Source organism: Anoplopoma fimbria, chromosome 14 (assembly GCF_027596085.1).
Source record: "Anoplopoma fimbria isolate UVic2021 breed Golden Eagle Sablefish chromosome 14, Afim_UVic_2022, whole genome shotgun sequence".
Classification (NCBI taxonomy): Eukaryota; Metazoa; Chordata; class Actinopteri; order Perciformes; family Anoplopomatidae; genus Anoplopoma; species Anoplopoma fimbria.
The window spans coordinates 20838541-20864420 of NC_072462.1; the positions used below are offsets into that span (position 1 = coordinate 20838541).

The following is a 25880-nucleotide window of genomic DNA, read 5'->3' on the forward strand; positions in this document are numbered from 1 at the left end:
TCACACTTTCATCATCTCTGAAAGTCACTGACTCATGTGGGAGCATATTAATGTGTGTGAGACTGTGCACACTTTTGTGTGTCTTAAGCTACATAACTTAACATTGACGCAGGACTGGCTGGGTGCGAGTCGGCAAGAGAGTGAACAACAATGACCTTCCCATTAAACACAGCGTATTTAATATTTGTGGGTGTGAGCATGTGCGTCAGTAATTTTGTTTTGTTTTCATTTGCCTGCGAGGCGGTCACAGTGATAACCACACAGCCAATTAACATGTAACCAGCAAATTGCAGACTCAGTGGAACTTGTTCTGCCAGGTGTGAAAACGTGATGGGAGTGTCAAAGTCAGTCTCTCTCGCTCTCTCTCTCTCTCTCTCTCTCTCTCTGTGTGTCTGTGTGTGAGAGAGTGTGTGAGAGGTCAATAACCGCAGGGTGTTGTGAAAATTTAACTCATGAAAGCAGAATGTGTGTGCCCAGGGATCTTGTCCTGGACAGTTTGTTATAGTGAGGCAAAACCTACTTGAAAAAATGCGAGGGATTATGTTTCTCGTGTGCTGTGTCTGTGTAAAAGTATTTCTTGATAAAAATAAAATTGGCAAAAGTCCAGACCAGAAAGACACACGATATATGAAACGTATATACCTGAATCTTTAACATTGTTATTAATTGTATTTTTTTTTTTTTTAAGAACAAGTAAAGCTATTTTGGGCTTTTACTCTTAGAGGACAAAACCAGAGCGAGAGGACATAAAAAAACAAAAACAAAAAAACAATGTATAGAATCTGGTTGGTTAAATGAAGGTCAGAGATGGAGGTCAAAGTGATTTCCCTGATCCACACACCTTGTCAGTGGGTTAACATTGCTCAGAAGCATCTGCTCTTCTGCCGCACAAGACACCCCAGTTAAAAATTCTATTTCCTGTGACCAGAACTTCAGCCTCATCATTAAATTGCACCTTCAGCAAAACTATCCACAAGACAACTTATTGCTTTTGCAGAAGGCTTTTGAGTCCATGCTTGAGAATAGAGGAGACACAGTTTTTGTTGTCAAGACCCTGAGGCCCTGTAAAGACCACCTCGAAGAAATTAGGATAGCTGAGCCAGACATCCACATCTACTTGTTGTGCCACGCTAGTATATTCAGTGGTTATCATCAACCATCCAATCAGGGTTCTCCCTTTGCTGTCCAAATCTGCAGTGATCAATATTTGCATGATTGAAAGGGAATGGCTATGATTCATAAGGTCCAGGCCAGGTAAACATGATTTGCCAAATCTGTTTTTCGGAATCTGTGTGGCATTTTATTGTGCATCGTCTTACCTGGCAGTCAACGTCGTCATCACACACCCAGCTGGCCGGGATGCACGATGAGTTTCCACACTGGAACTCACTGGGACCACAGGAGGAGGGCGCACACTCCACCTCATCAGAGCCGTCGCCACAGTCGTCCTCGCCGTTACACACAAAGTTACGGGAGATGCAGCGGCTGCTGGCGCACGTGAACTCATTGGGAGCACAGGTGATGTTGCCTGGAGGCAGTAAAAAATGAATAATAAATGTAATTTATTTGCATCAAGCTCAAGGTCAGTCTGATTGCATATCTGATATATATATATATATATTTCATATTAAGGTTGAATTTGCTTTTTGACCCACTCAGTTTTCCTTGACAAATATTTGCAGTGGAACAGGCCGTACTGAAGCCCTGATGTGATGCTGTTAGAGGATGCCATTTTTCAAATTAGTCAATTTGTCAATTTTCTGCCTGACTTGATTTGGCTCAGTCAAACAGAGGTGCTGTCCGTAGCTGTGAAGTGGTAGGCCTCACAAATTCACAAAACAAGACTGCTGAGTAGTGAAGCAACACTTGACTACATGTTTCCAAACGGCCCGAAAAAGAAACGACAACTGTTTGTCAGAAGCTTCATGTCAAGTGTTTGCATGGACTAGCAGCAGCACACAGGCTTGTGATTACCATGAATAATTCTGAGGTTTAATAATGCAAAGATGGCTTTAGCTGGATGGTGAAGCAGTAGAGAGTGTTCACCATTCGACATCTGGTAAATGAATCGTCGTGGTTTGGGCTCAATAGTTCCACTGAAGGGAAATCAAAGCCTACAGCATACAATGGCGGCTGTGGCGTAGTGGAGAGCAAGGTAGTTCTCCAATCAGAGGATCGGTGGTTCGATACCCGGCTTCGGCAGTCGATGTGTCCTTGGGCAAGACACTTAACCCCAAGTTGCTCCCGAAGGCTTGCCATTGGTGTGGACTGGATGTTGCATGAATGTTAGTTAGAGTCTGATGGTGGCACCTTGCATGGTAGCCTGTCATCAGTGTGTGAATGGGTGAATGATATGTAATATACTACTGATTGTAAGTCGCTTTGGATAAAAGCGTCTGCTAAATGACTGTAATGTAACAATGATTTAAGATAATAGTGTGCCTCCTATGTAGCAGCAGCTTGTGTTGATTAAAGGGAGAACTTGACTGCTCAGCACAGAGCCCTGAAAAAACCTTTTGTATGAACTGGAACACCAACTGCGAGCCAGGCCTCATCACCCAACATCAGTGTTGGACATCAATAATGCATTGTGGCTGAATGAGAACAAATCTCTGGTTCAAAAAGTGAAGCTGAGACCGATATAGCAGCATATTAGCTTTTTGAAGAGCTTTCTTGTAAAGTCAGGTTTACATTAATTGTTAGTCACCAAAACGCATTCTGTGCATCGTTGAGGCCTAACAAATGTGTGGCGGGCTTTTCCTTCCTCATAAAAAAAAAGGGAGGGAATGCAGTTTTTATTGCATTTTAAATCTAGCATTGCTTACATCCATGTTTATTTGCCAGCAGTCTACCTTGTCATCGTTTTAACAGGCACATTGAAGCACATCTTGGCTCATTACGGCCACCTGACAATTAATGGAACAGTGTGAAACAATTGGCAGGACTGTGTATCAGATCAACCACGTGCATGTGCAGACTGGAGGATGAATGAATGCTCATACATTCCTGGTTGCAAGATTTTGGTTTCATTGGCCTATAGCAGCTCACTAAAGGGGGGTTAAAGTCACTGCCTAAAACTCTCATAACACTACAGTAAAACATCCTGGTACAGAGATTTCACGTAAACAAACGAGACAACAATTAAATGTCTCCTCATACTAAAGCAGCTGATTGCACCGATTAGCATCTTCAGCCAGAGAAGATGCTAATCTGTATCTCCTGCTGCTGTGGTATTAAAAATATACATAGTGATGATGTATACATGCTACCTACAGCACTGGTATCTGTTCCTATACAACTTCTAGTAATAACTCAACGTTGGCATGTTACAGATGGAAGGTCATATTCAATGACGTGATTAACATCTTCCATCGTCAGCAGTAACCCAATTCAATGTTAGTCATTAATCATGGCTCATGAACTGATTATCTGCCAGTGAAATTTTTGTTTTTAAATTATATGTGTATCAACCATTTTTCCTTCTTTTGAAATTCATATTTCTCATCTAGAGGGGGGAGCCGGAAAAATGTTGCCGGACTGCCTTGCTTAGAAATTGGATGGATGGAGACAATTTACCAGCATGCTACAGGCTGCTGTGGAGTTTCCTGTCACATCCAATTATTTTAGTTTACGGTTTATTCCGGCAGAGCTCCGTTCTTTGGCGCAAATGGCTGTCAGTGTGTTTATGCTGCACAGTGTTCGCGATAAACAGCTGGAGGACGAGAAGTAATTGATACACTCATCCATTAGAACAGTTTCACTGCTTAAGTAGTACTTGGATCACCTCTGGAAAAAAGGAATCATGCACTCCTTCAAGCTACAACAGTCTTGTGTTTTTGTGCATAAGGTTATCTGTTCCTTTGACAAAATGAATCAGAGAGAAGGGTAAACAGCCCAGCTGTTAGGAGGCTATGAATGGAGCCCAGAATGATTTTATCTGAAATTCATTAAGTGAATAACGTGCTACAGGGAAGTTAGGTCCTGTTTCTGAGTTCAAATTCAGAGGCCTCGCCCAATGAAATCAGCATTTTTAAATTAAAGATGTCAGAGGGAAAGTTACATTTTAAAGTCTTGTCAAAATGCAGCAAATATAATTATGTGGCATTGTTTTTGCTCCAATTAGCAGAATAGCATATGTTGTAGCTCTCATCCCACATCTATGGTGTTTCCCCTACATGACTAAAAAATTATACAAAAATGTCAAAGTTCAAATCCAGGAATGAACTGAAGTGTAATAGGAGAGTTTCTGAACAGAAAATGATCGTTCTTAATGGTGAGACAGAATTGTGAACAAATATCCCTCCCATGTTAATGTGTGCTTGTCCACCTACCACAGTTGACCTCGTCCTCTCCGTTGTCACAGTCCTTCTCTCCGTCACATTTCCAGAAGTTGGGGATACACTGAGTGGAGCCCGCTCCGCAGCTAAACTCGTTCACACGACACGTCCTCATGTCTGCATGGACAAAAACACAAAACATGTATTGTTTGATAGTCGGTTTTCTTTGATTCATACCAAAATGAAATGTATTTTAGAGAAGCTATGTTATGCAGACGTTATGTTTGTTGGTCATTTTTGTCTTTTTATTTTGCTTATTTAATGGTGTGCCTCTGAATAACAAAGGAGAGCAGGTGCTCAGCGGGCAGTTTGTGATTGTTGGGAAAAGTGGAAAAGTAACCAAGACTTTGGAGAGATTGAGTTTTGTTGTTTAAATGAAGTGTGTTTTACAATAAGTTAACAGTGAAAAATATATTCATATTTTGCTGGGACAGAAATAAACGTTACATGTGTAGGGCTTTATTTTTCTGTTTGAAAATGAATAGGTGTGAGAATATTTCCTTTTACATTTTGAGAGTGTATTTTGTTTATTCATTAGACTTAAAAAAAAACAAAAAGTAAGAGGTTGACAAACAGCCAACTCTCAAACACAGCTCCCTACTGAAACTCTAGAATATTATTAACGAATTCTAACATAGACCAAAGTGAACTGACTGCAGCTGTATCAAGTAGTTCAGTTTTAAAAAAAAAAAAAAAAAAAAAAAAAAGTGTGTTTACAGCGACATTTCTAATCTTCTGATTATATTTTTAAAAAGGACAGTTCCTGCTTAAGAAACATAACAAAAAGGTTAGATGGGTGACGCTTATGTAGAACTATTAAAATAAATAAAGTGAAGCAACATGGTTCAAGTAGTATCATACAGCGGGTAAAATTAGTATTGAACACGTCACCATTTTTCTCAGTAAATATATTTCTAAAGGGGCTATTGACATGAAATGTTCACCAGATGTCAGTGACAACCCAAGTAATCCACACATACAAAGAAAACAAAACAAATTAGTTCAGAAATTAATTTATGTGTAATAAAATGGAATGACAGGGGAAAGTTTTGAACACGCTAACTGAAATTTATTTAATACTTGGTACAAAAGCCTTTGTTGGTAATGACAGCTTCAAGACGCCTCCTGCATGGAGAAACTAGTCGCATGCATTGCTCAGGTGTGATTTTGGCCCATTCTTCCACACAAACAGTCTTCACATCTTGAAGGTTCTGTGGGCCTCTTCTATGAACTCTGATCTTTAGTTCTTTCCATAGATTTTCTATTGGATTCATGTCAGGCGAGTGGCTGGGCCATTCTAGCAGCTTTATTTTCTTTCTCTGAAACCAATTGAGAGTTTCCTTGGCTGTGTGTTTGGGATCATTGTCTTGCTGAAATGTCCACCCTCGTTTCATCTTCATCATCCTGGTAGATGGCAGCAGATGTTTAGCCTTCCTCCAATTATATGAAGTTTGCCAGTGCCGTATGCTGAAAAACAGCCCCACACCATGATGTTCCCACCTCCAAACTTCACTGTTGGTATGGTGTTTTGGGGTGATATGCAGTGCCATTTGACCTCCAAACATGGTGCGTATTATGGCATCCAAAGAGTTCAATTTTGGTCTCATCTGACCAGACTATATTCTCCCAGTATTTCACAGGCTTGTGCAAATGTTGTGCAACAAACTTTAAACGAGCTTCAACATGCTTTTTCTTCAGCAGTGGAGTCTTGCGTGGTGAGCGTGCATACAGGCCACGGCGGTTGAGTGCATTACTTATTGTTTTCTTTGAAACAATTGTACCTGCTAATCCCAGGTCTTTCTGAAGCTCTCCACAAGTGGTCCTTGGCTCTTGGACAACTCTTCTGATAATTATTTTCACTCCTCTGTCAGAAATCTTGCGAGGAGCACCTGGTCGTGGCTGGTTTATGGTGAAATTATGTTCTTTCCACTTCCGGATTATGGCCCCAACAGTGCTCACTGGAACATTCAGAAGTTTAGAAATCCTTCTGTAACCAATGCCATCAGTATGATTTGCGACGACAAGGTTTCGAAGGTCTTGAGAGAGCTCTTTGCTTTTACCCATCATGAGACGTTTCTTGTGTTTTATAGGCCATCAGTTGGGACTGAACCAGCTGATATTAATTTGCACTGACAAGGGGCAGGATTGCTTTCTAATTACTGATAGATTTCAGCTGGTGTCTTGGCTTTCCATGCCTTTTTGCACCTCCCTTTCTTCATGTGTTCAATACTTTTTCCACTGTGTCATTCCATTTGATTACACATCACCTAATTTCTGAACTTATTTGTTTGGTTTTCTTTGTATGTATGGATGGATTACTTGGGTTGTTACCAACATCTGGTAAAAATGTCACGTCAATAGCACCTTTAGAAATATATTTACTGAGAAAAATGGTGACGTGTTCAATACTTATTTTACCCGCTGTATATGGACTAATCGCACAGCTGCAGTGGCTCTAGTTGTTGCCTTTTGAGAGCATTTCCCCCATAATAGCAAGTCCAAAAACAAGGAGTACAGAACAAGGACACAGCATTACTGACTTTTTGTGTTGGAAAAAAAACAAGCAGCTTTTAGTTGATTAGTGGTGAGTTAAGAGTTACCCGTCACAAAGAAAGAGGAGTGATGGAGAACATAAAGTCCTCACTTCTATTAACTCAATACCCAGACAACCAGAAAACTGCAAGCTGTTACATAAACCAGTTTGATGGAGCCAAGGTTGAGAACAGCTGAGGTTTGGAAAAATCATACTTATACAACAATGTTGTTTCTCTCCAGTAAAAGGCAATGAAACAAACCTCTCCTGATAGTTTTGTGTGTGTTAATTAAAAAAGGATTTTCTGTCCAGATAAGAGACATTATCAGTCTTTAATATAAATCGCCTGGAGGTCAAACTCGAAATTGCATGCATCATTCGCAAACATTTTATCTCAGCATACATATTCATCCCAAAGTGCTGGTTACCATAACATTTCAGACCTTGGTTGCCTCTTATCCCTGCGATCTTACACTGTGGAGGGAGATAACGAGCAGCCAGGCAGAGGAAATCGTAATGCACCGTGATAAGAGCGGCTCAATGGAACACTACATGAAGGTGAATAGAAAAGCAGCTCCTACAGCTGCGTGAATTATTGACTACGAGGACGTAGTTCTTTTGAGCCAGGTAACAATAGGTTGCCATACTTCTGAATCCAGCTTGGTGTGTTATTTACAACCAAGTCAATGAAGGACAATACATACTGCTTTCTCAGCATCAGACGTATCCTCTCTCTAAGCAGTTTACTGATCATAGGATATATTCTAAATACATGCTCCTTGATGAAATCAAGATCACATATTGAAGTGGTTTCGCCAATTCAATGATTAAGTGGGTGGGCGTCTTTAAAATATTCTCTATGGTGTGAATGTGACACCGGAGTTCGCTTTTCTTTGAAAAGCTTGGCAAAAGGATTCAAAATATATATTTAAATTTTCTTCATCGAACTATAAAGCAAGAAAACCCATTCAGTCCGTCTTTGTACGTGTCCTTTGTCAACTCGAGAACTATTCTATATTAATAAATTCTGATGAAACAAGCCAGCTCTGTGCTTCATGGCTCTGCAGACTGAGACGAGCAGGTCATCTGCAGCAGGCCTTTTCAGGTCATTACTCATTGCAGTTCACTTTTGCTGCCGGGTATACTAACATTATAAGGATAACGTAACAAGTCTTCTTCCCTTCCCTGGAGTCAAGCGATGAGCGGTTCTCTCTGCAAGCAGCACCTGCAAGAGCCAAGCAATCGGCCCGACCGAACCTGCACTGCACTAGTTTAACCAAACAGACATACCTGCCCAGTGAACCAATGTTAATAGAAAAACAGAAGTTCTCAGAAAGGTTTGCTGATTTATGTATTGAATACATGATTAACCCCCCCCAAAAAAAAAACAACAACCCCCAACTCAACTTTTTAATTGTCAATGCTCAATGCCATGAATACATTTTGGTAGCTTTTTTCCTCACAATAAAGAAACGGAAAAGAAAGATTTTCACCGAACAGCAGAAATGTTTGCCTGTTTAAACAAAAACAGATGGTCAGCTAAAACCCGGGTTTAAACTAGAATTCATGGACTGACATCCTGCTTGTATGTCTATCAATGACTAAGTGAACAGAAGCTCAGGCTCACTTCCTTCATTCAACCCTGACTCAAGAAAACTGAGGCGAACACGACCACAGCACGTGTCCTCCAGCCCACAAACTGCCACGAGACATTTGCATGCATCTACAAAACACACACACTTTAGATTCCATTCCCAGCTGCCAAGTCATGTGTAACAGCTGGTCAAACAGGACAGTGACACAACAGCTATAGTAGCTGGGTTGAACTGCACGTACACCACTGCAACTATGACTGGAACTTGACAACCTCTTAAAATACACACACAATGTGGAATACAAACTAGAGTGCTGGTGATGACCTTCAGTTGACACATTTCCAAGCGCAAGTGGAAACATGAGCACACAGGTTGTACCATTTAATCTACGCAAGCACAGACTGATGTCAGAAAGTTTTCACCTCTATAAAGGAGAAGATCTAATGGCACAGTCAGTCATTTCTTAGCAAGTTACTTTATTATTGTAGAATATATCAAACAAAAAAAAAAAAAAAAAAAGGGGAAAAGGGGAAAATGGTAAACTCAGGGAAAGTTTGAAGAAAAGATTCTCAGGAGACGCCATAAGATGATAAATGCTAGTATCGTTTGTCCTCTGATTAAACTGGGATGATTTGCATTTCGATGACCATTTACAGGTCGTCGTGGCCATTTAACAGCAATATTAACTGCAAAAGTAATTAATATTGCCGTTAATACCCTTTACATTTGCAAAGACTTACAAGTGAGATGCAAAAATCCAACTCAGACAGCCATGTTTGTAGTGAATTGGGTAAATAAACCTTGATTCCTGTAGTACTGGGAGAAGTCCCTTATTTCATTGATGCTGCTGAAGAAGCCACTTACATTCATGCAATTGCTGAACTAATAAAAAGGTTGATCAAACGTAATAAAGTTTATCAGGTCATCCTTTGTCACCTGAGAATTTTTACGATTCAAATGGTTCCAAGCAGCTGGTCAGCGGAGTCATATTTGACAAAGGATGCATCATACAAGGGACAGTGTTCAACTCGAACATTAACAGTCTCAAAAGGTGAAAAAATATATAAAAAATTCAGATCATAGGTTTTCAAGGATAATACACATTACTCCCAGAGGTTTTGAGCTAATACGGGACAATCAATCATCTGCTATATAAATAGAACAATGGATTAGAAATACTATTGATAAACCACCAGCTATTTATTTTGCACAGTACCTATTTTGTCTTTCTCACACTAGAACCCGAGTAGGTCTTTGCAACCCTACACAACGACTCCTCAAACTGCTCTCATTTTGGCAGTACAGATCCCCATCCAAGAGCGCAGTAGGGATTTTTCCCCGACTCGAAGGAAGGTTGATTTATTTTCTGCCAGGAGGTGAAGAATTTATTTTTGCATTGTTTTCAAGTTTGTGCACTTAACCTGCTGTGTTGACACACTGCAGCAGAAACCAAAGAGGACTGCTGTGTGAAAACGGCTGTAGTACAACGCTGTCAGGCACATCTGCCTCCCCAGCAAATAATCACTTCACAAACACCGAGATGAAGAGCGGATAACTCTCATACTACTTCATATCCCGTCTGGCTCAAGAATTGGTTGTATTATCTTTGTATTTGTTCTCATTCTTCTTTTCCATGGATTCCCTGCTAGCTGAAAAGTCGTGTTAGATTTCAAACAACTAAACTCCTGCTGGTGTCTTCCCAGAAACAAACCCAAGACCTTCAATATTAGAAAATATTACATACCATTGTTTAGAAAAAAGAATGTGCATCATTTGTTACTTCTTATGACAACGTTGTTCCAGTCTGTAGTCAAACTATCAGCTAAGGGCTTGATCAAGTACTTCATTATTTGTTCATGCAACAATAAAAGAGATATCCAAACACATAAAAGGGTTTTATTGTAATGCCCACCTATTTGTAATTTTTTGTTTTCTAGAGATCTTGTGTATAGTCAGTGATCCTATATAGCACATTTCGTAGTTTACGTCGGTATGAGTGCATATTTTCAAAGTATAATCAAGTGTGCCAAAGCAGTCAAGTCAATGTATTTTACAGTAAATTGAAAGATGAATTTACATTTCAAATATTTGTCTTTACAATTTGTACAACATACAATCTCTTCGATCCTCAAACCTTGGGACACTGCATTGTATGGCATGGCTACAATCAACGCGTTCTTTTTTTGGTTTTCCATTAGCAAAAGTTGTTGGTAGTTCCCGCTTTTGGTACCACTTAGTTGAGGCTCCATTCAAAGCGAGCTGAGCCAATACTAAAGCGGTTGAGTTAAAACAGTGCAGACCACTGATTGTTCAGAGAGAATAGTCACAGCGCAACATCATACGCAAACCAGCCGTTTTCAAATAGCAAAGATACCGTCAATATCGACCGCAAGTTGTAACCTTTAACTTGACCCAAAAAAGGCAATAGTCACCAGTTGATCTCCTAGTATGTGTGTATCAATGTGTTCACTTGTTAAATCACATGCCTGATGAAGGTGGTTGCACTAAAGCAATTTAATACAGTTGTGAGTCATCACACAGTGCCAGATTTTTCTGTTTAGCTACAGTCTCTATAAACGTTTTGTACAGGTGTGCCAGAATGAATTGTATTTGATCATGTTGTACAAACATTTATTGTTTTGTTTCAGGTGGCCATCAACTCAAACAGCTATATGTTGAACTTGCACACAGTAAAGCTTAAGCACCAAAGAAGAAACATTAAGTTTTAAAAGAAAGCTGCTGACAGTTTGTATTTTCTACAGCTAGGATGTATGTAATAAAAAAAGCGTCTCATCAACCCTCCAGAGAACCTCTCTTCTTTTTTTCCTCCACTGGTATTGGTTTCATCTTGAGGATCAGTATTTACTTACAGTTCCTTTAGTTGACTTAAAAAATGCTTTGCGCATTCAGGAAGACATCAGGAAGCATGAATATCAAACCAACATGCCTTCATCTTCCCTCTGATGTGCATCTCTGCACCTGAGGAGACGCCATAGTCCATTTGTCTTCACAACGGCACAGTGAAGGCAGCGCAGACGAGAGATTCTCATTAAAAATACAACTTCTGTAAACACTTTCCATCATCTCTTTGATTCCAACAGGCACCCAGCAAGACCTCACATCACAGCGATAACATTTAAAGCTCAGCAGCTCTCCTTAGTTACATATAAACAACTTATTTATTTGACAGGGCAGCTCACAGGAAACCCAACCTCACTGCTTTTAAGTGCCTCTCTGAATTTCTGCACCAGTGATATGCAGCTAGAAACTGCATGGAATCTCTACTATGCACTCAGATGGTCAAAAAAACTAAAACTGTGCTGGTTGCTAAGCCAACTCCAAGGGTAATCAGCAGTAGGTCTTTCAGTATCATGTAAAGTGTTTACAATAAATTATCCCAATGGTTGAAAAAGTGTTCAGAAACGTTACTTCCAAATGCAGTGCATTAATATAGCAGCAAATAACTACTTACCATGTGAAAATACAATGTAGTAATGTATTCCTAAGCAGAGAATGAGGTCCCTCTCCGTGTGTGTGTGTGTGTGTGTGTGTGTGTGTGTGTGTGTGTGTGTGTGTGTGTGTGTGTGTGTGTGTGTGTTAATCAGAGAGTCTCTTTATTTTGTTGACATAGCCTGGCCCGGCTGTGCGTGCTCTCAGTGTACGTTAGTGCCTTTGTGTGTGCGTATGTTCCACTGGCTAGCTCATGGTGGCCGCTAGTACCCTTAGCTCCAAGCCGGTCGGCTACGCCATTGTCATGTGAAAGCTCTGTGGGGGCAATCCCTCAATCATAGATATGCAGCTACATATTATCAGCAAAATATACATAAAGTAAAAGTACTCATCATGCGGAATCTCCCCTTTTCAAGCTCTTAAAACTCTTTTGTATATTAGTGTTTTTATAATTATGGATGCAAAACTGGTCGATGAGGTTCAAATTCTACTTTATCTACTCTTGGCTAATTTAATCAATTAACAATACATTACATTTCATAAGGTGATGTGTTTTTTGGATGTAAAATCTGAATCTGTAAGTAACATTAACTACAGCTGTCAGATAAATGTAGAAGAGTAAAAGCTTAAACTATGTACAATATTGTACAAATGTACAATATTTCCCTATGTAGTTGAGTAGTAGTACAAAACGTCATGTAATGAAAGTGTGTGATGCAGCAGTCAACAGTTTTTAAAAACATCAATTTTGCTACATTGTTTATACCATGGTAGTTATCCCTTTAATGGCTCTGTATGAGCTCATTGAAGGCAAAGTTGCAGACCAGAGTATGTTTACTTTAATATTAGAGTTTTTACTTTAATACTTGATTTCTGTATGATAGCATTGTTTCTTACAGACTATACTTGGATAGGCCCCCCAGGTATGAAGATGTTGAATAAACGTTTTTAAGATCAGCTTGTCCTAGCTGTTTATTCCTTTAGCTGGAACCTGTGATCTTCACTGCAGTCACAGACTGCAGAAATCATGACCGCTCACACCGTCCGGCCTCCGATGGACACGCGTGCACAAGCCCCGATTTCAAACTTTAAAGTCTATTACGTTCTGCCTTGTTTTTGATCTGCTTGTATGCAATTTGCTGCTCTGCACACGTCTTAATGAACCTGTTTGAGTAGATGAACATTGTACACAGTCACCTGAGCTCTGAGTGAGTGTTGCATCTAAAAAACTGAAAGCCTTTAAATACATACCCATGAAATTGACATAGGAAGTAAAATATTTGAGCCACGTTTGACGCCTTCAAAAGATAAGATATTTGTTTGGATGATTTGAAGGATAATATTGAACACATTACATATATTATTACGTTCGCAACTTGCTCCGACTGTTGATTAGTGTGTGTTAAAAATTTGTGTCTCTGGACACAAACCAATACATTGCATTTCCTGACTATTTCACAAACTTCCATGAAACTGGGCTGTATGTGTAGCCAAAGTCTGATCGATCTTATTTTCCACGTCATTGCTGCCCAAAAAACTATTTCTACTTCTACCATTAAAAACACTTGCACTGGTTGAGGTTATAGCCAGACTTCAGTCCATCAAATGCCACCATCGATGTGAACATTTTCACAAAGCACCATTTACTATTATAATCAAAATATATTAGAAGAATGTAGAATCATGCTGGCCTCATCCTTCAAATGAGCTAAATTTGATATTCAGAGCAACAATATAGAATTCAACAACTGTTTCCTATGTAAAGATATAGTGGCGTAATGTCTACCTGAGCATGAATGAAGTCACTCATTCTGTGTGTTGTGAGCTTGCCAAACGTGCCTTTTAGTGCACGTGAGCGTGCCACATAGGTTAGCTCACAGGCTCGCTCTGCACTCATACAACAGTTACAGCTGATAAAGCCGTCCCAACCGACCCAGTCTACATGGAAATTTGGCATGTAGACTCCGGTCCCATCCCAGGTTAACACTGTTAGCTCTGTAACCACTGTTGCTTGCATCATTATCTGCATGCCGCCGGCTCAGCTCAGCCGTGCGGAGGCAAAAGATAGGCATCCAAACTTATATACGTCAACATTAACATCAGCAAAAACAAACGCCATATATTCAACCAACTGCTGATGACATATTTGTACCATTTCTCAACCTAAAGGCAAACCTACACTTTTATATTCCAAGAAGCCATTGCTTTCAGTTCACACTTACTGTATGAGGGATCAAAATTGATTGCAAAATAACATTTTACAATTTGTTTTTAGCATGGTAGTTCAAGGCTGAACCAAGATTAAGTATATTGGGTAAAAAGCAAGTCTCCACTAAGTGGATTTACATCTTGTACTGAAATGAATAAAAGTTCCAAAGTTGGTGTACTTTTGTGTACACCAGTGTACTGAATAAAAAATAAAAAAAAAAAATAATAAATACTACTCACGGCAGATTTCTACGCTCTCGTCGGACCCGTCCTCGCAGTCTGGCTCCCCATCGCAGTGCCATCGTTTGGGGACACATTGGCCGTTGCGACACACAAAGTCCACCTCCACACAAGTCTTTCTGACTGAAATGGGAGAGAAAAGAGATGGATTTGTTACACAGAGAAGAGGAGACGGACAGCATGTTCTTTAATAAAACATCTCACATCACAGAAACACATGAATGATAAGAGAAGGGGGAAAAAGACCAAAGCCATACTTGCCACACCTCATGAATATGAATTGCAGTATACCCAACCTAAGCTTCCATCAGGTGAAAAGGTCACGAGTTTACAATTTGTTGCAATCTAATTAAAAAGAGCCAAAGCTACACATTTGCATTCAAACCTATCCTCCGGAGATCTGACTGCTGTATGAATTTTACATCAAAAAGGAGGAAGATCAGTTAAAAAAAACACATCCAACATATGAAGTGACAAGAATAAATCTCAGTATTGACCATGAGGTAGATCATGTTTGCGCTGGATTTTTTCATATCTTGTTCAACATCTGGAAACCTTGACCTTGATCTCCCTGCGAGCGATTTTGAAGCTGCCACGCCTAAGATTTGGAACCTCTGCCCTCATCAGACTATTGACATAACGGTACTCAAGACAACAGTCGAGTTAGTCACAGTGCTTTAAAGTTAAATGGGCGATTCTGACAACTCTGAATCTAGTAGGTAGCTCAACTATTGAGCTACCTACTAGATTCCTTTCTGAAATTAACAGTCGAGAGTTGGTTTGTTGTTGTTCAGCCAAGTCGCAAAATTGACTACAGGTAAGTAAACAGGTCTGCAATACTATATATGGAGCTACAAACGTTATGGTCAACAACCAAACCCTCCATCTGTTGCAGCTTATTAAGACAGGAATCATTTTGCTCTAATAAGTTAAGTAAATAAGTTCTAATAAAAATAAAATAAAAATTAAATTCTCTTAATTTGAATTATAATGTGCAACCATCATTTTGATAAAAAAAACAAAAACAATAATTTACACCCATCTGCAGGTTATGTTGTTCTTGTGCAAATCGAGGGAACAGGAAACGGACAAAAAAAAGAAACCAGGAAGAGATGAAACAATATATGGTTCAATGCAAACTTGAGATTTCAAGTGGTCTAAAACACAAGAGAAAATGCCTCCACTCACAGCACCTCCATGTCCACACTTGGCTTGGGTGTCTCCTTGAGGCCTTCCCTCAGTCTCTCTGACCAGAATACAAATATGAACCCAAGAAACAACCAACTCCCAATTTGTGCCGCAACAGCAGCAAGCCGCAGCGGGCCTCATTATCAACCTTCTTTTGTGAATTAATTTTAGATTCTTATCTTTCACACGTCTCAGTTCTGTCTCTGTTGAAAGTCAAAGCATCTGTGATCTCCCAATGTGTGTATATAACCGACAGAGACTCAGGCCATGTCCACATTAACCCGTTTTCACTCGTTTTCAAATGAAAACGGGGTTTTAAGATCTCCGTCCACACATGCGTTTCAGCATCGTTTTCGAAATTATGTGCGTCCAGACTTGCGCCCCTGAAAACGAATATCACGTGACTATTCATGTACACTGGGCATGCGCATGCCGGTGTAAACTGGAAGTACATTGGTTGCTTGGGTACAGATAATACGATTACACTACTCTTGATACTTAAGAACATCCTCTAAAATCTTCCTCCATAAACTCTAAACAGACACATTTCGTGGAAGTTTTTAGAAGTTTTATTTTTCAAGCTTAGTTACAACACTGCAGGTCTAACTATCTCTCCCACACAGACAGCACATGTACTTTGAATGAACAGTCATTAAACGAAGTTTACTAGATTATGGGTCCATACATCTGGTCAACACAAGTACGTCATTAGTCCGTTCTGTAGGGCCAATAAGGCCGTTTTCAAACTTCTCCGCCCTCGGGAGTGTTTTCAAACTTAATCGTTTTCGGTGCCCTAAAACGCTGTGTAGTGTGGACGCTCGGTGCAAACGGAGAAAAAGATATGCGGATTCATTTGAAAACGGGTTAGTGTGGACGTGGCCTCAAACGCAGCAATATGTCAGCGGCTGTGAGAGAGTGAGATTGGGTGAAACCAATTATTGGCAGAGAAGTTCACGGTCTGTTTTAGTCCATCATCACTTCACCGTCGTCATTTGAAAAGTAATTTGATGAGCTTTTTGGTGCAAACTCAACACCCTCCATGTTTACGTCTTGATAAATTCAGTACGATGAACGTTACCACATCACTTATTTCTCAAATTTCTGGCACGCTTTTTGGGCTTCAGTAACTGCTGTAGAAACTTCTAATTATTTTCCTGAAAGAAATCCTGTATATGTATATACAGGAGGGAGAAATCTGCTTATTAGGATTTCTCCCTCCTACAGCCCTGCAGTACCATCAGCTGGGTTTTTTTTCCTCCACCTCCACCCCTTGCTTTCTTCCTTTATCCTTACTCATTTCCTTCACTTGTTCTTCCCCTTTCCCAGTATCATATGACCCAGATAGAGTAGGGACAAAAGAAAATGGAGAAAGATCTGAAATGTATTGGACACACACACATTTCTGTCGTATCCATATTTAGCTCTGCTCTATCTGCTACCTTCCCATCACCAGGTCATTCTGTCCCAAGGGATTCATGGAAGCCTCCTGATGGGGCAAGGCTAACATGGTGGGTTCTGATACTGAATGTCAGGTGACATCTATGTGTTAATGTGAAGTAGTGAGACCATGCTATTTTAAATCAATGTGTTGGCACTTAATACTGAATTAGGTAAAGGTACAGTATTTCTGCTTGATTGTATCAGCTAGTCTATATAGACCCTTTTACAGTTTCTAAACGATAACTGTATAAATGTGTACACGCAGTTTGGTAAGCAGAACGGCTGAGTGAAACAGCTACTCAAGCTTTGAAAGGGCATTAACCACCAAACATCCTTAATGCAACTTAAAGAGGCCCAGTATTAGTGGCCAGATATATACACAAGTATTTGGTGACTAAACCTACAGTGTAACGTTACACCAGTGAAAAAATAACGAGCATACAAACTAAGGCTGGGAAAAAAATAAAATAAATCGATTCAGTTACGAATCGCAATTCTTGTGTGTGACGATTTTTAAATCGCCGCGCTGCCTCCCAAATCGATATTTTGTTCTGTAGCCTACTTTTAATTATTTTATTCAAGGCGGAAAAAAACGTTGCCGCTTATAATCCTACAGATTATAATCCTACAGATTATAATCCTACAGATGGCGCAATGCAATCTATTCGTTCATGATTTCCTTCCGGCTAGAAGCGCAGCTTCACATGTAGTAGCTAGGTAGGAATACAAAGGCTAACATGTTGGACAGCAAACATGTCAGACGTTAGTCCCGAGATTCATACCTAAATCGCACGTCTGGAAGAACTTTGGCTTTCATAATTTACGAGGAAAAAATGAGTTAGACATGAGCAATGCTGTCTGCAAACTATGCCACGGAAAGATAAAGTATTGTGGTAATACGACCAACATACGTGCCCATATCACTCGACACCATCCTGAGTTATCAGACAAAACGGCGGAGGAAGCCAAACCTGCTAGCAGCAAACAACGAACGCTGGATACATGTTTCAGTAAGCTCCCCAGCAGTTCAGAAAAGGCTAATCGCATCAGTTGACAGGGGCTATACAATAATAGGGCACATTTTTTATTTATTTTCTCTATTGGCTGCCCTGCAGTCATTAAGTTAATGTTAAGATTTAGGAATTAAAACTTGAAATAAAACTTGGAAAGCTCTAAGTGAATTTGACTGTGTTGTATTTGAAGGTATGATTCAACTGTTTTCCATGGTCCAGTGTTTCAAAAAAAATAACCAAAAGAAATCGCAAGATCGAATCACAATACCCACAGAATCGCAATACATATCGAATCGCCACCTAAGTATCGTGATAGTATCGTATCGGGAGGTCCCTGCTGATTCCCGTCCCTAATACAAACCACTAGATGCTTCCAGCTACATAATCTGTGGTCATAAACGGAACATCAAATACCATGACAGACTGAGTTTTCATTTTGAGTTTAAAATGGGTGCTAAAGGCCTTTGTTGCTACTCCAGATATTTGCATACGTTTTGACTAAAAAGCAAAGCTGGTGCCAAGGAAGAGGCTTAAAGACTTAAATACCCTATGCTGTGGTGCTCAAATAACAAGGAGAGAAATAAAATAAAATAAAACTCCTTGCACCGGTCCTACCAACGTAAAAACAGTCTGGAACCCTGTGAGGGGACCTTTCAAAACAAGTCAGACACCATTTCTAACTTAATTTACATATTGTTCACTTTGGCAATCAGGAAACCATGCTCAATGGTAACCAAGATGGATTGTCATCAATTCGCCCACACTCCATCAAATGCCCACCTTCGGCACAGCAGCAATAGAAATGGCAACTGATCAAGTACAGCACAAACTGTAACATTTGTTATATTCTTCATTTCTAACTTTTAAAAAGGCTAATAAGTAAGAAGATGCATAGACGATTTTAATTTAAAAGGATAAAGCTGGTGTTACATTTTTATAAGTCAAAAAAAATCCCAAGAAAAGAACAAAACCAACACTGTTTAAGTCCCCCTCTCAATACTTTCTTATGTCCCCCTTGTTGTGGCTCTCACTGAAGACAAAAGTCTTTAAAAACTGCTCACAAATAGAGTTTAATGTTTGGGCTCAGTGATTTTAAAAGATCTACTCAGCTTTGCAATCGTATTGTAGTTTTTAAAACAAACAGGAGTAAAAAGTGCATTTGATGGAGACTATTTTCAGTTGTGGATTAAATAACATTTGGTGTTCTAGCAAGTATTTACAGCAGCAAGACGTCTATGTAAGATGGACTAATTATAGTACAGTGTGCGTGTGTGAATGGTAATGATGTCAGGTGGTGTGTGAGCAGCGTGTGTTTAGCATCTCACCACAGGAGTTCTCGTCACTGCCATCGGTGCAGTCCTCGTCTCCGTCACACTGCCAGACGGAAGGGATGCAGCGACCGTTTCCACACTGAAACTGGCTGGCCTCACATTCTGTCTTAGTACCTGCAGAGGAAGACACACAAAGAGGGTGCTTGATGAAAAACTCAAGTGATTATAGTCCAAAATTAATTCATAATTATCATGTGTTTCATGCAATTTGCTTTTGGTTTATTCCTGGCTAGATTCCCTTTAGTGCTGTAACTTGAAAAACAAATTGGTTGAAAAATAACCAGCTGGCACTCAGACCACATCTCAGCCATCACTGAGCCAACAAGTTGGATTTCCACAGAATGTTATTCTATTTCTCTTGACAAACATGCAGTACAATTTCACAACATTACCTCTGTTAAAAACCACTATAACAAATCAGGAATTACGTTGAAATAACTTTCATCCAGCTCATACCGTCTGTTGATACTGACTGAAAGAACTCCTCTATGCACAGGAGATATAAACCCTCCTCCTATTGTGTTTGAGCACTTAGAAACACACCCACTGTTGATGTCTAAACTCACTTCCCTGTGTTTGCTTTTGCAACTGAAGTTCACGTGACATCAATATTTTAGTGGAGAACTAAAGCTCAGTGTCCTGAAAATGTCTACCGGTTAACATCTGTTTAACTGTTGTCTGAAGGACATCGGATGCAGAAAACGTGACGGAGGAAAACGAGTTCCTTCCCATTACCCAAAACAATGTAAAATCATTTGCCTGACTTTTAATTGCAGTAAAATGATAAAAAAAAAAAAAAAAAAAGAAAGTGAATAATCCTTGCACCTTAAGTATGGCTGCACAATATTGGAAAGACAACTGACACCTCAACACTGTATTGCAATATGAAAATTACAAGAAGTTTTAACTTCTGCATGCTTCCTCTACAGGTGAAAAAGATCACACAAACCATCTTAACAGCGAGGTGGCACTCGATAATAAAAAGTAGCAAACCTAACATCATACGGGCGGCAAAGAGTAGATCAGTAGAAGAGTGAAGATTAAGGAGAGCAAAGCGATTATAAACGATATTCAAGGAGGGAGAGAGAATACACGGCTATTGTCAATCTCACGGAAATCATGATATGAGTCACAGTATCACGCGATGGTTGCTGAAGTCAAAAGGCTGTCTGCATTCAAGTCTCAGTTTGGAGAATACAAACAGTGAAGGTACAGTAGAAACTAAACGGTACAAAGATTTAATTCCCTTTCAACAAGATAGAAAGAGCTTTTGTAGTGCAACATGCAGCCTTAAAATAACACTGACCTTGACAGTCCTTTTAGTCTGGACTGTGTGACTGTCCAGGTGGGAAAATGGAGCACACAGTAATGATAGAAACCCAGGAGAATTTGCAGATGCAGCTGAATCGCTGTGCCACTGCAGATGTCCACTACTTTTCTAAAAAAGATCACATGTTGCCTGTAAAAACTTTTTGGGGTGCAAGGAGACACTAAAAAAAATATTTTTTCCCCCAGGCAAAAAGGATTTAAAAAAAATAAATTAGAAAAAAGGTATTTACAACAGATTTGCATTCTTGTCAGGATGGAAAAAGCCTTTGAAAAACTACATTTAGTCACTGAAACGCCATATGATAGGAAAGGAACAGTTTTAAGTGGGTCAACGGTTCCTTAAGGGAGAGAAACATTCTCTCTTGATTTGATCCTGAGGAGCCTAGGGCCTTTAACTGAGCCAACACAACTGAAGACCTACGTGAATGAAATGGTGCCTACGTTATACGACTTATGGTTCTACTGACTATGTAGCTGTAGCCACTTAGGAACCTCCAGACATAGAATCTGGTTTCAGCTTCACAAATACCACTGTACAGAGAGCGTGTCTGGGTTTTGGACTGGTGGCTGGAGCACCTGATACAAGTCCACTTACGTCACAGCACAGGAGGAGGTACATGTACAGCCAACAGCCCGAAGACTGCCAGTCAACCAAGACTACACCAGCTGGACAACAGTCATGTTACAGAGCAGAGAAGGTGCTGACCTTTTAGCCACATTAACCATTTAATAAACCACAATCAAAGCATTACTGTAACAAAAATGTTACAGTAATTGAAATGAAGTACAGTTTTTCAAGCTTGTGATCCAAGTATCCCACTGTTAATGCAAGTTGGGCCTTGTCCAGCAACTTGTTATAGTCACAATGATCTAGAGTTCTACAGACACACTGGGCCAATTAAAAAAAATTGATGTATATTGTCAATTTGAGATAAAGTTTACCATGGTGCCAGAAACACTTGGAACCAGCTCAATGATGCACAGATGCAATCTACTGGTATCTAACGCCACAATTCTAACTTTTCATCCAAAAAAAACTAGAGAACTAAATCGCTTACATCTCTCTTAGATGCAATAAAAAAATAAAAAAAACACACATTTATCAGTCACATCCTGATTTGCTTGTCGCTTTCAGGTTCAAGCTTTACCTATCCATTTAAAACATCTAATCTGCTTATCAAGTGGTGAAAATGATTATTTAAGTCTCAGATTTACCTGCTTTAACTGTGTTCCCCTGTGCATGATGGCTACCCCATGTATCCAGCATTCTTGTGGAGCGCCGTTTGTGCCAGGTATCAAAAATGAACAAAAACAGTTTATCCACATGATGCAATTAAGCCAGAAAAAAAAAATCCTCTAACAGAGGAAAGGAACTGGAAAGGACCACTCACACCAGTTGGGCTGCAAAAGGCACAAACTCTTACACGTTAGAAAAGCCACAAGCAAACCAACCAGGCATGATCACGAGTTGTTACATAAGGGAAATATTTCACATCAACCATAAAAGTCCTGACTCATCTTATCTGCCTGACCTACTGCCCACTGCTGATGCACATTTAACGCTGACGTAGCGATAATGATCATATAAAGAGAGCCTCAGGCGCCAAGTGACTGCTTAGTCCTGTGCTGATCAAAAACAAATCACCAGGTGAACTACAGAAGTATTGTAAAAGGTAAAGCAGGCTTTTCAGATGAAACGAATGTCGGAAGTTCATTTTGCTGAAACAGCCATCAACGTTCACCCTTGTTTTTGGAATTCACAAGGACAGCCATTAAAGCTGTGCTAATACATAACCAGGGTTTTGGGACAAATAAGAAAGCTATACTTTGACAACTTACTATAAAAACAAACAACAAAACCTCTCTTTCATGTAACTAAAGCTAGTTCTCAAAAAGGTTGAATGTTGTCTAAATGCAAGCAGCCATTTAGGTAAGATGTTGCCTAAATAACATACAATCTTAAATTTGATACTTGAACTTTAGTTTCTGAGTGTCAGTATACAAGAAATCTGACCTTTCAATAATTCGATATTTAAAAGTAATTGTCAATTTTGAAAATTCATCAAATTAACAAAAATGGCATATCATGGAAACATTTCAATATCAATTTCTGGAGGTCTAAACAACAGAGTAATTATTACGAATACCATTACAAAACAGCAAAGTTTAGTGGACAGACATTCAGCGAATATTAAAAATGTAAAATACTTAAAAAAAAAAAAAAAAAAAAATCACCTGTTGTAGTTCACTGATATACACCAATTAGAAGGGGAAAAAAAGTGTGCTGGACTTGAAATAGATACTGACTACAATATCTGGATTGGTATCTGTGACAATGGGGTCAAGCTATCCAAGTAAACATGTACTACATAAACATTTTACACTGGAATTTTTATTTCTTGTTAAAGTTTTTACCAATTACTTCCTTTATTAAAAAAGAAAGTTTACACTTATGTAGGAACTCCTGCTTTTGAAGATTGTTTTACCAATTCAATAAATGTATATATGCATTATATTTTGATTTACATATAGGAAAGCGTGGTTTAAGTCAAGATGATGCTGCCTTACACAAAAAACATGATCCTAATCACTTTTACACAGTGAGGCATACTGGCCAATAATTAAACGCTGGTATTGCGTTGGTACTCTATAAATCGGCCTATTCCCAAAGCTCAGGTATCAGTATCAAGACTGAAAACGTCAGATCTTGGGGTACATCCCAAGTCTCTTATTTGTCGTTTCCTCGCTCCTCGCTCCTTGCTTGAACCGGAAGTCGTTCTGCGCCGCCCTATTGACGACCGTCCCAAAGCTCTTATTTCAGCACCGAGGAGAGATAACCGAGGAGCCATGAGCGAGGATGCACGAGAGCTTCCTTCGACGCTGCAGCCGATCGTACTGATCTGATATAACTCATCATCACTGGAGTTTAATACCAGAGTGAAGACAGATCACAGACTGAATGGATTAAAAAGTCAGAGAGAGTTTAAGAGTTTGCCTGTCTGTCAGTAGAAACACTTTTACATAATTTATCTTAATTTCCATTCATTCATATGAGGCTGATAATTCCTAAGCGTCAGGTTGATGAGTTATGTAATTCCAATTTACCCTGAAACATTGAGCCTAATAAAATAATTCAAGTGTTTAGGAGGAAACATAATCATATTCTGGATTATTTAATAATGACATCACAATCCCAATTTCAAAAACATACAGACGTTAATAATTCATAAATAAGACAAACGCATTTCGCTGGTAGAAATCGGTCCTGCGCTTATTAATATTAGTACAGTGATGATTTTGTTGTTTCATTATTAATATTAGTACAGTGATGATTACTTTGTGTCTTTATTAATATTAGTACAGTGATTATGTGTGCAGACATAAAATCAAAAGTCTCTCCAGCTGTTAGAGCCGACTGACAGCTGATCCAGCTGTGATCAGCGCCCGCCGTCATCAGAAACAGACGTCGCTTCCCGTGACGCTACAGAGGAAAGGACGTCTCATGTCTCTTAAAACACATTTCCTCGTTTCCTCTCTCCTCGCCTGGTTTCCTTGCGTCTCTCCATGCATCCCTGGTGGGCGGGACTAAGACGCAAGGAAAGGACGCAAGTGAGGGAATCGAGGAGGCAATTTAAGAGACTTGGAATGTACCCTTGGATGTATTTTTCAGACATTTCCAGGGAGCCTTTGGTTTCCATACAATAGAAAATAAATCATTGAGCAGGCTCTCTAAAGGTGATTCAGTGTATTCCTTTACATTTAGCAATTCGGCATTCATTTTTTCCAAAATTATGTCATTATGTAGAATGCAGATTAATTTGCAACTGATTCAAGACTGTTCGTCATTACCTAATGATGTTAATGACACTTTGAGACCACTTATCACCTCCACTTAATAATTCCTAAACTCCAGCCTAATCACATCAGCACAAGTGAAGTAAATGTGAGATGTAGTAAACAACTAGGTGGGACATGCAAAGCCACTGTAACCAAGAACCCAAGTAGCAGAGAACAGCATAATTTACTGGGTTTTGTGTCTTTAAGGGCGTATTCTCTGGGATTACCATTTTAGTGTCTCTACAGAAACCCATTGGCATGCTGTCTGGAAAACTGCACACCCTGCACTTTGATCCAATCAGCACAATAACAGACTTCAATAGTAACCTGGAGTAGACTATATAAACCTGTGCAAGAGTATTCTACTTCTCCCTGCAGTGTCAGACTCAATTCTTGGCTGAGCTGTCCAAACTGTACACTGATACCACATAATGACTGAGAAAGCTTTCACCTCTTTGTCTTACAAAAGCATGATACATGTGAATGCTTCTATGCTTTCGAATTCCTTCTTTGTGTCTTTTGTTGTTGTTTTTGCATAAATTATTGTAATGTAATTTCGTGATGAGTAAGAACGCATAGCTAGAGCCAGCAATATTTCTCCTGTGGCTGCAAAGTACCATTTTCAGGTTTGTATACTGTATGGGTGGATGTTTAGCTCCATTTTTGGCTTCATTTTATTTAATGCCAAGAGTATGCAGTTGGTCAGATAGCAAGACATTGGTGTCAGATAATAGCGGGAGAATCACTCTCAAAATATGCTGGAGTTTGTTGAAATATTAAAAGTTCTCTCGCAATGTTATGACTTCTTAAAACTACATTTTTCTCATTTTGATTAAAAATTCAAATTTCGAAATCAGATTGTTTTTCTTGCTTAAAGTGACCAAAGCACACGCACTGTTATGCATGCAAATGTTGATCAAAAATCTATATTAACCTAAAACGCTCATTATCTTGATACAGCTATTAACAGAATGAGTGTTTAAAAAAAATCACAGATCATTTCACATGAAAATTATTCCCGATAGAACTCCCCCTGGGTTTAAAACCATAGACTCAACAGGCGTGGAGCAGCAATGAACAGTCTACCTCCCAAAAATAGATCATTGTGCGCTATAGAAACGCTGTCACACTGGAGGTCATGGTAATGCAATTTTCCCCAGTAACAGAAATGGTTGCAGTGTACTCCTCCTCCCCCTCCCTCTGTCCACCACTCCGCCCACTTCAAGAAACAAGCGCACCCCCCCGTATAGCTGAGGATCTGGGTCTAGCATGGTATCACAGTAACCGTGGAGGAAAAATACATCCATTTTAATCAGGCCAACGTCGCTGCTGCTGCTGCTCTCGCCGCTATCTAATTTGTGTTACGTCCTCTTCAAATA

The 25880-nt window shown here is 39.5% G+C and overlaps 1 protein-coding gene across 2 annotated transcripts in view; it reads right to left on the reverse strand.

The window, feature by feature from the left end:
• The window catches only part of vldlr (very low density lipoprotein receptor), a 51955-nt gene that overhangs the window by 24306 nt on the left and 1769 nt on the right, over positions 1-25880 (reverse strand). For both annotated transcript variants that reach the window (XM_054611966.1, XM_054611965.1), the window contains exons 2-5: positions 19330-19449; positions 14364-14486; positions 4332-4454; positions 1320-1528 (exon numbers count right to left, since the gene is read on the reverse strand). In XM_054611966.1, coding sequence (XP_054467941.1) covers positions 1320-1528; positions 4332-4454; positions 14364-14486; positions 19330-19449 — 575 coding nt within the window. The remainder of the gene's footprint in view (positions 1-1319; positions 1529-4331; positions 4455-14363; positions 14487-19329; positions 19450-25880) is intronic.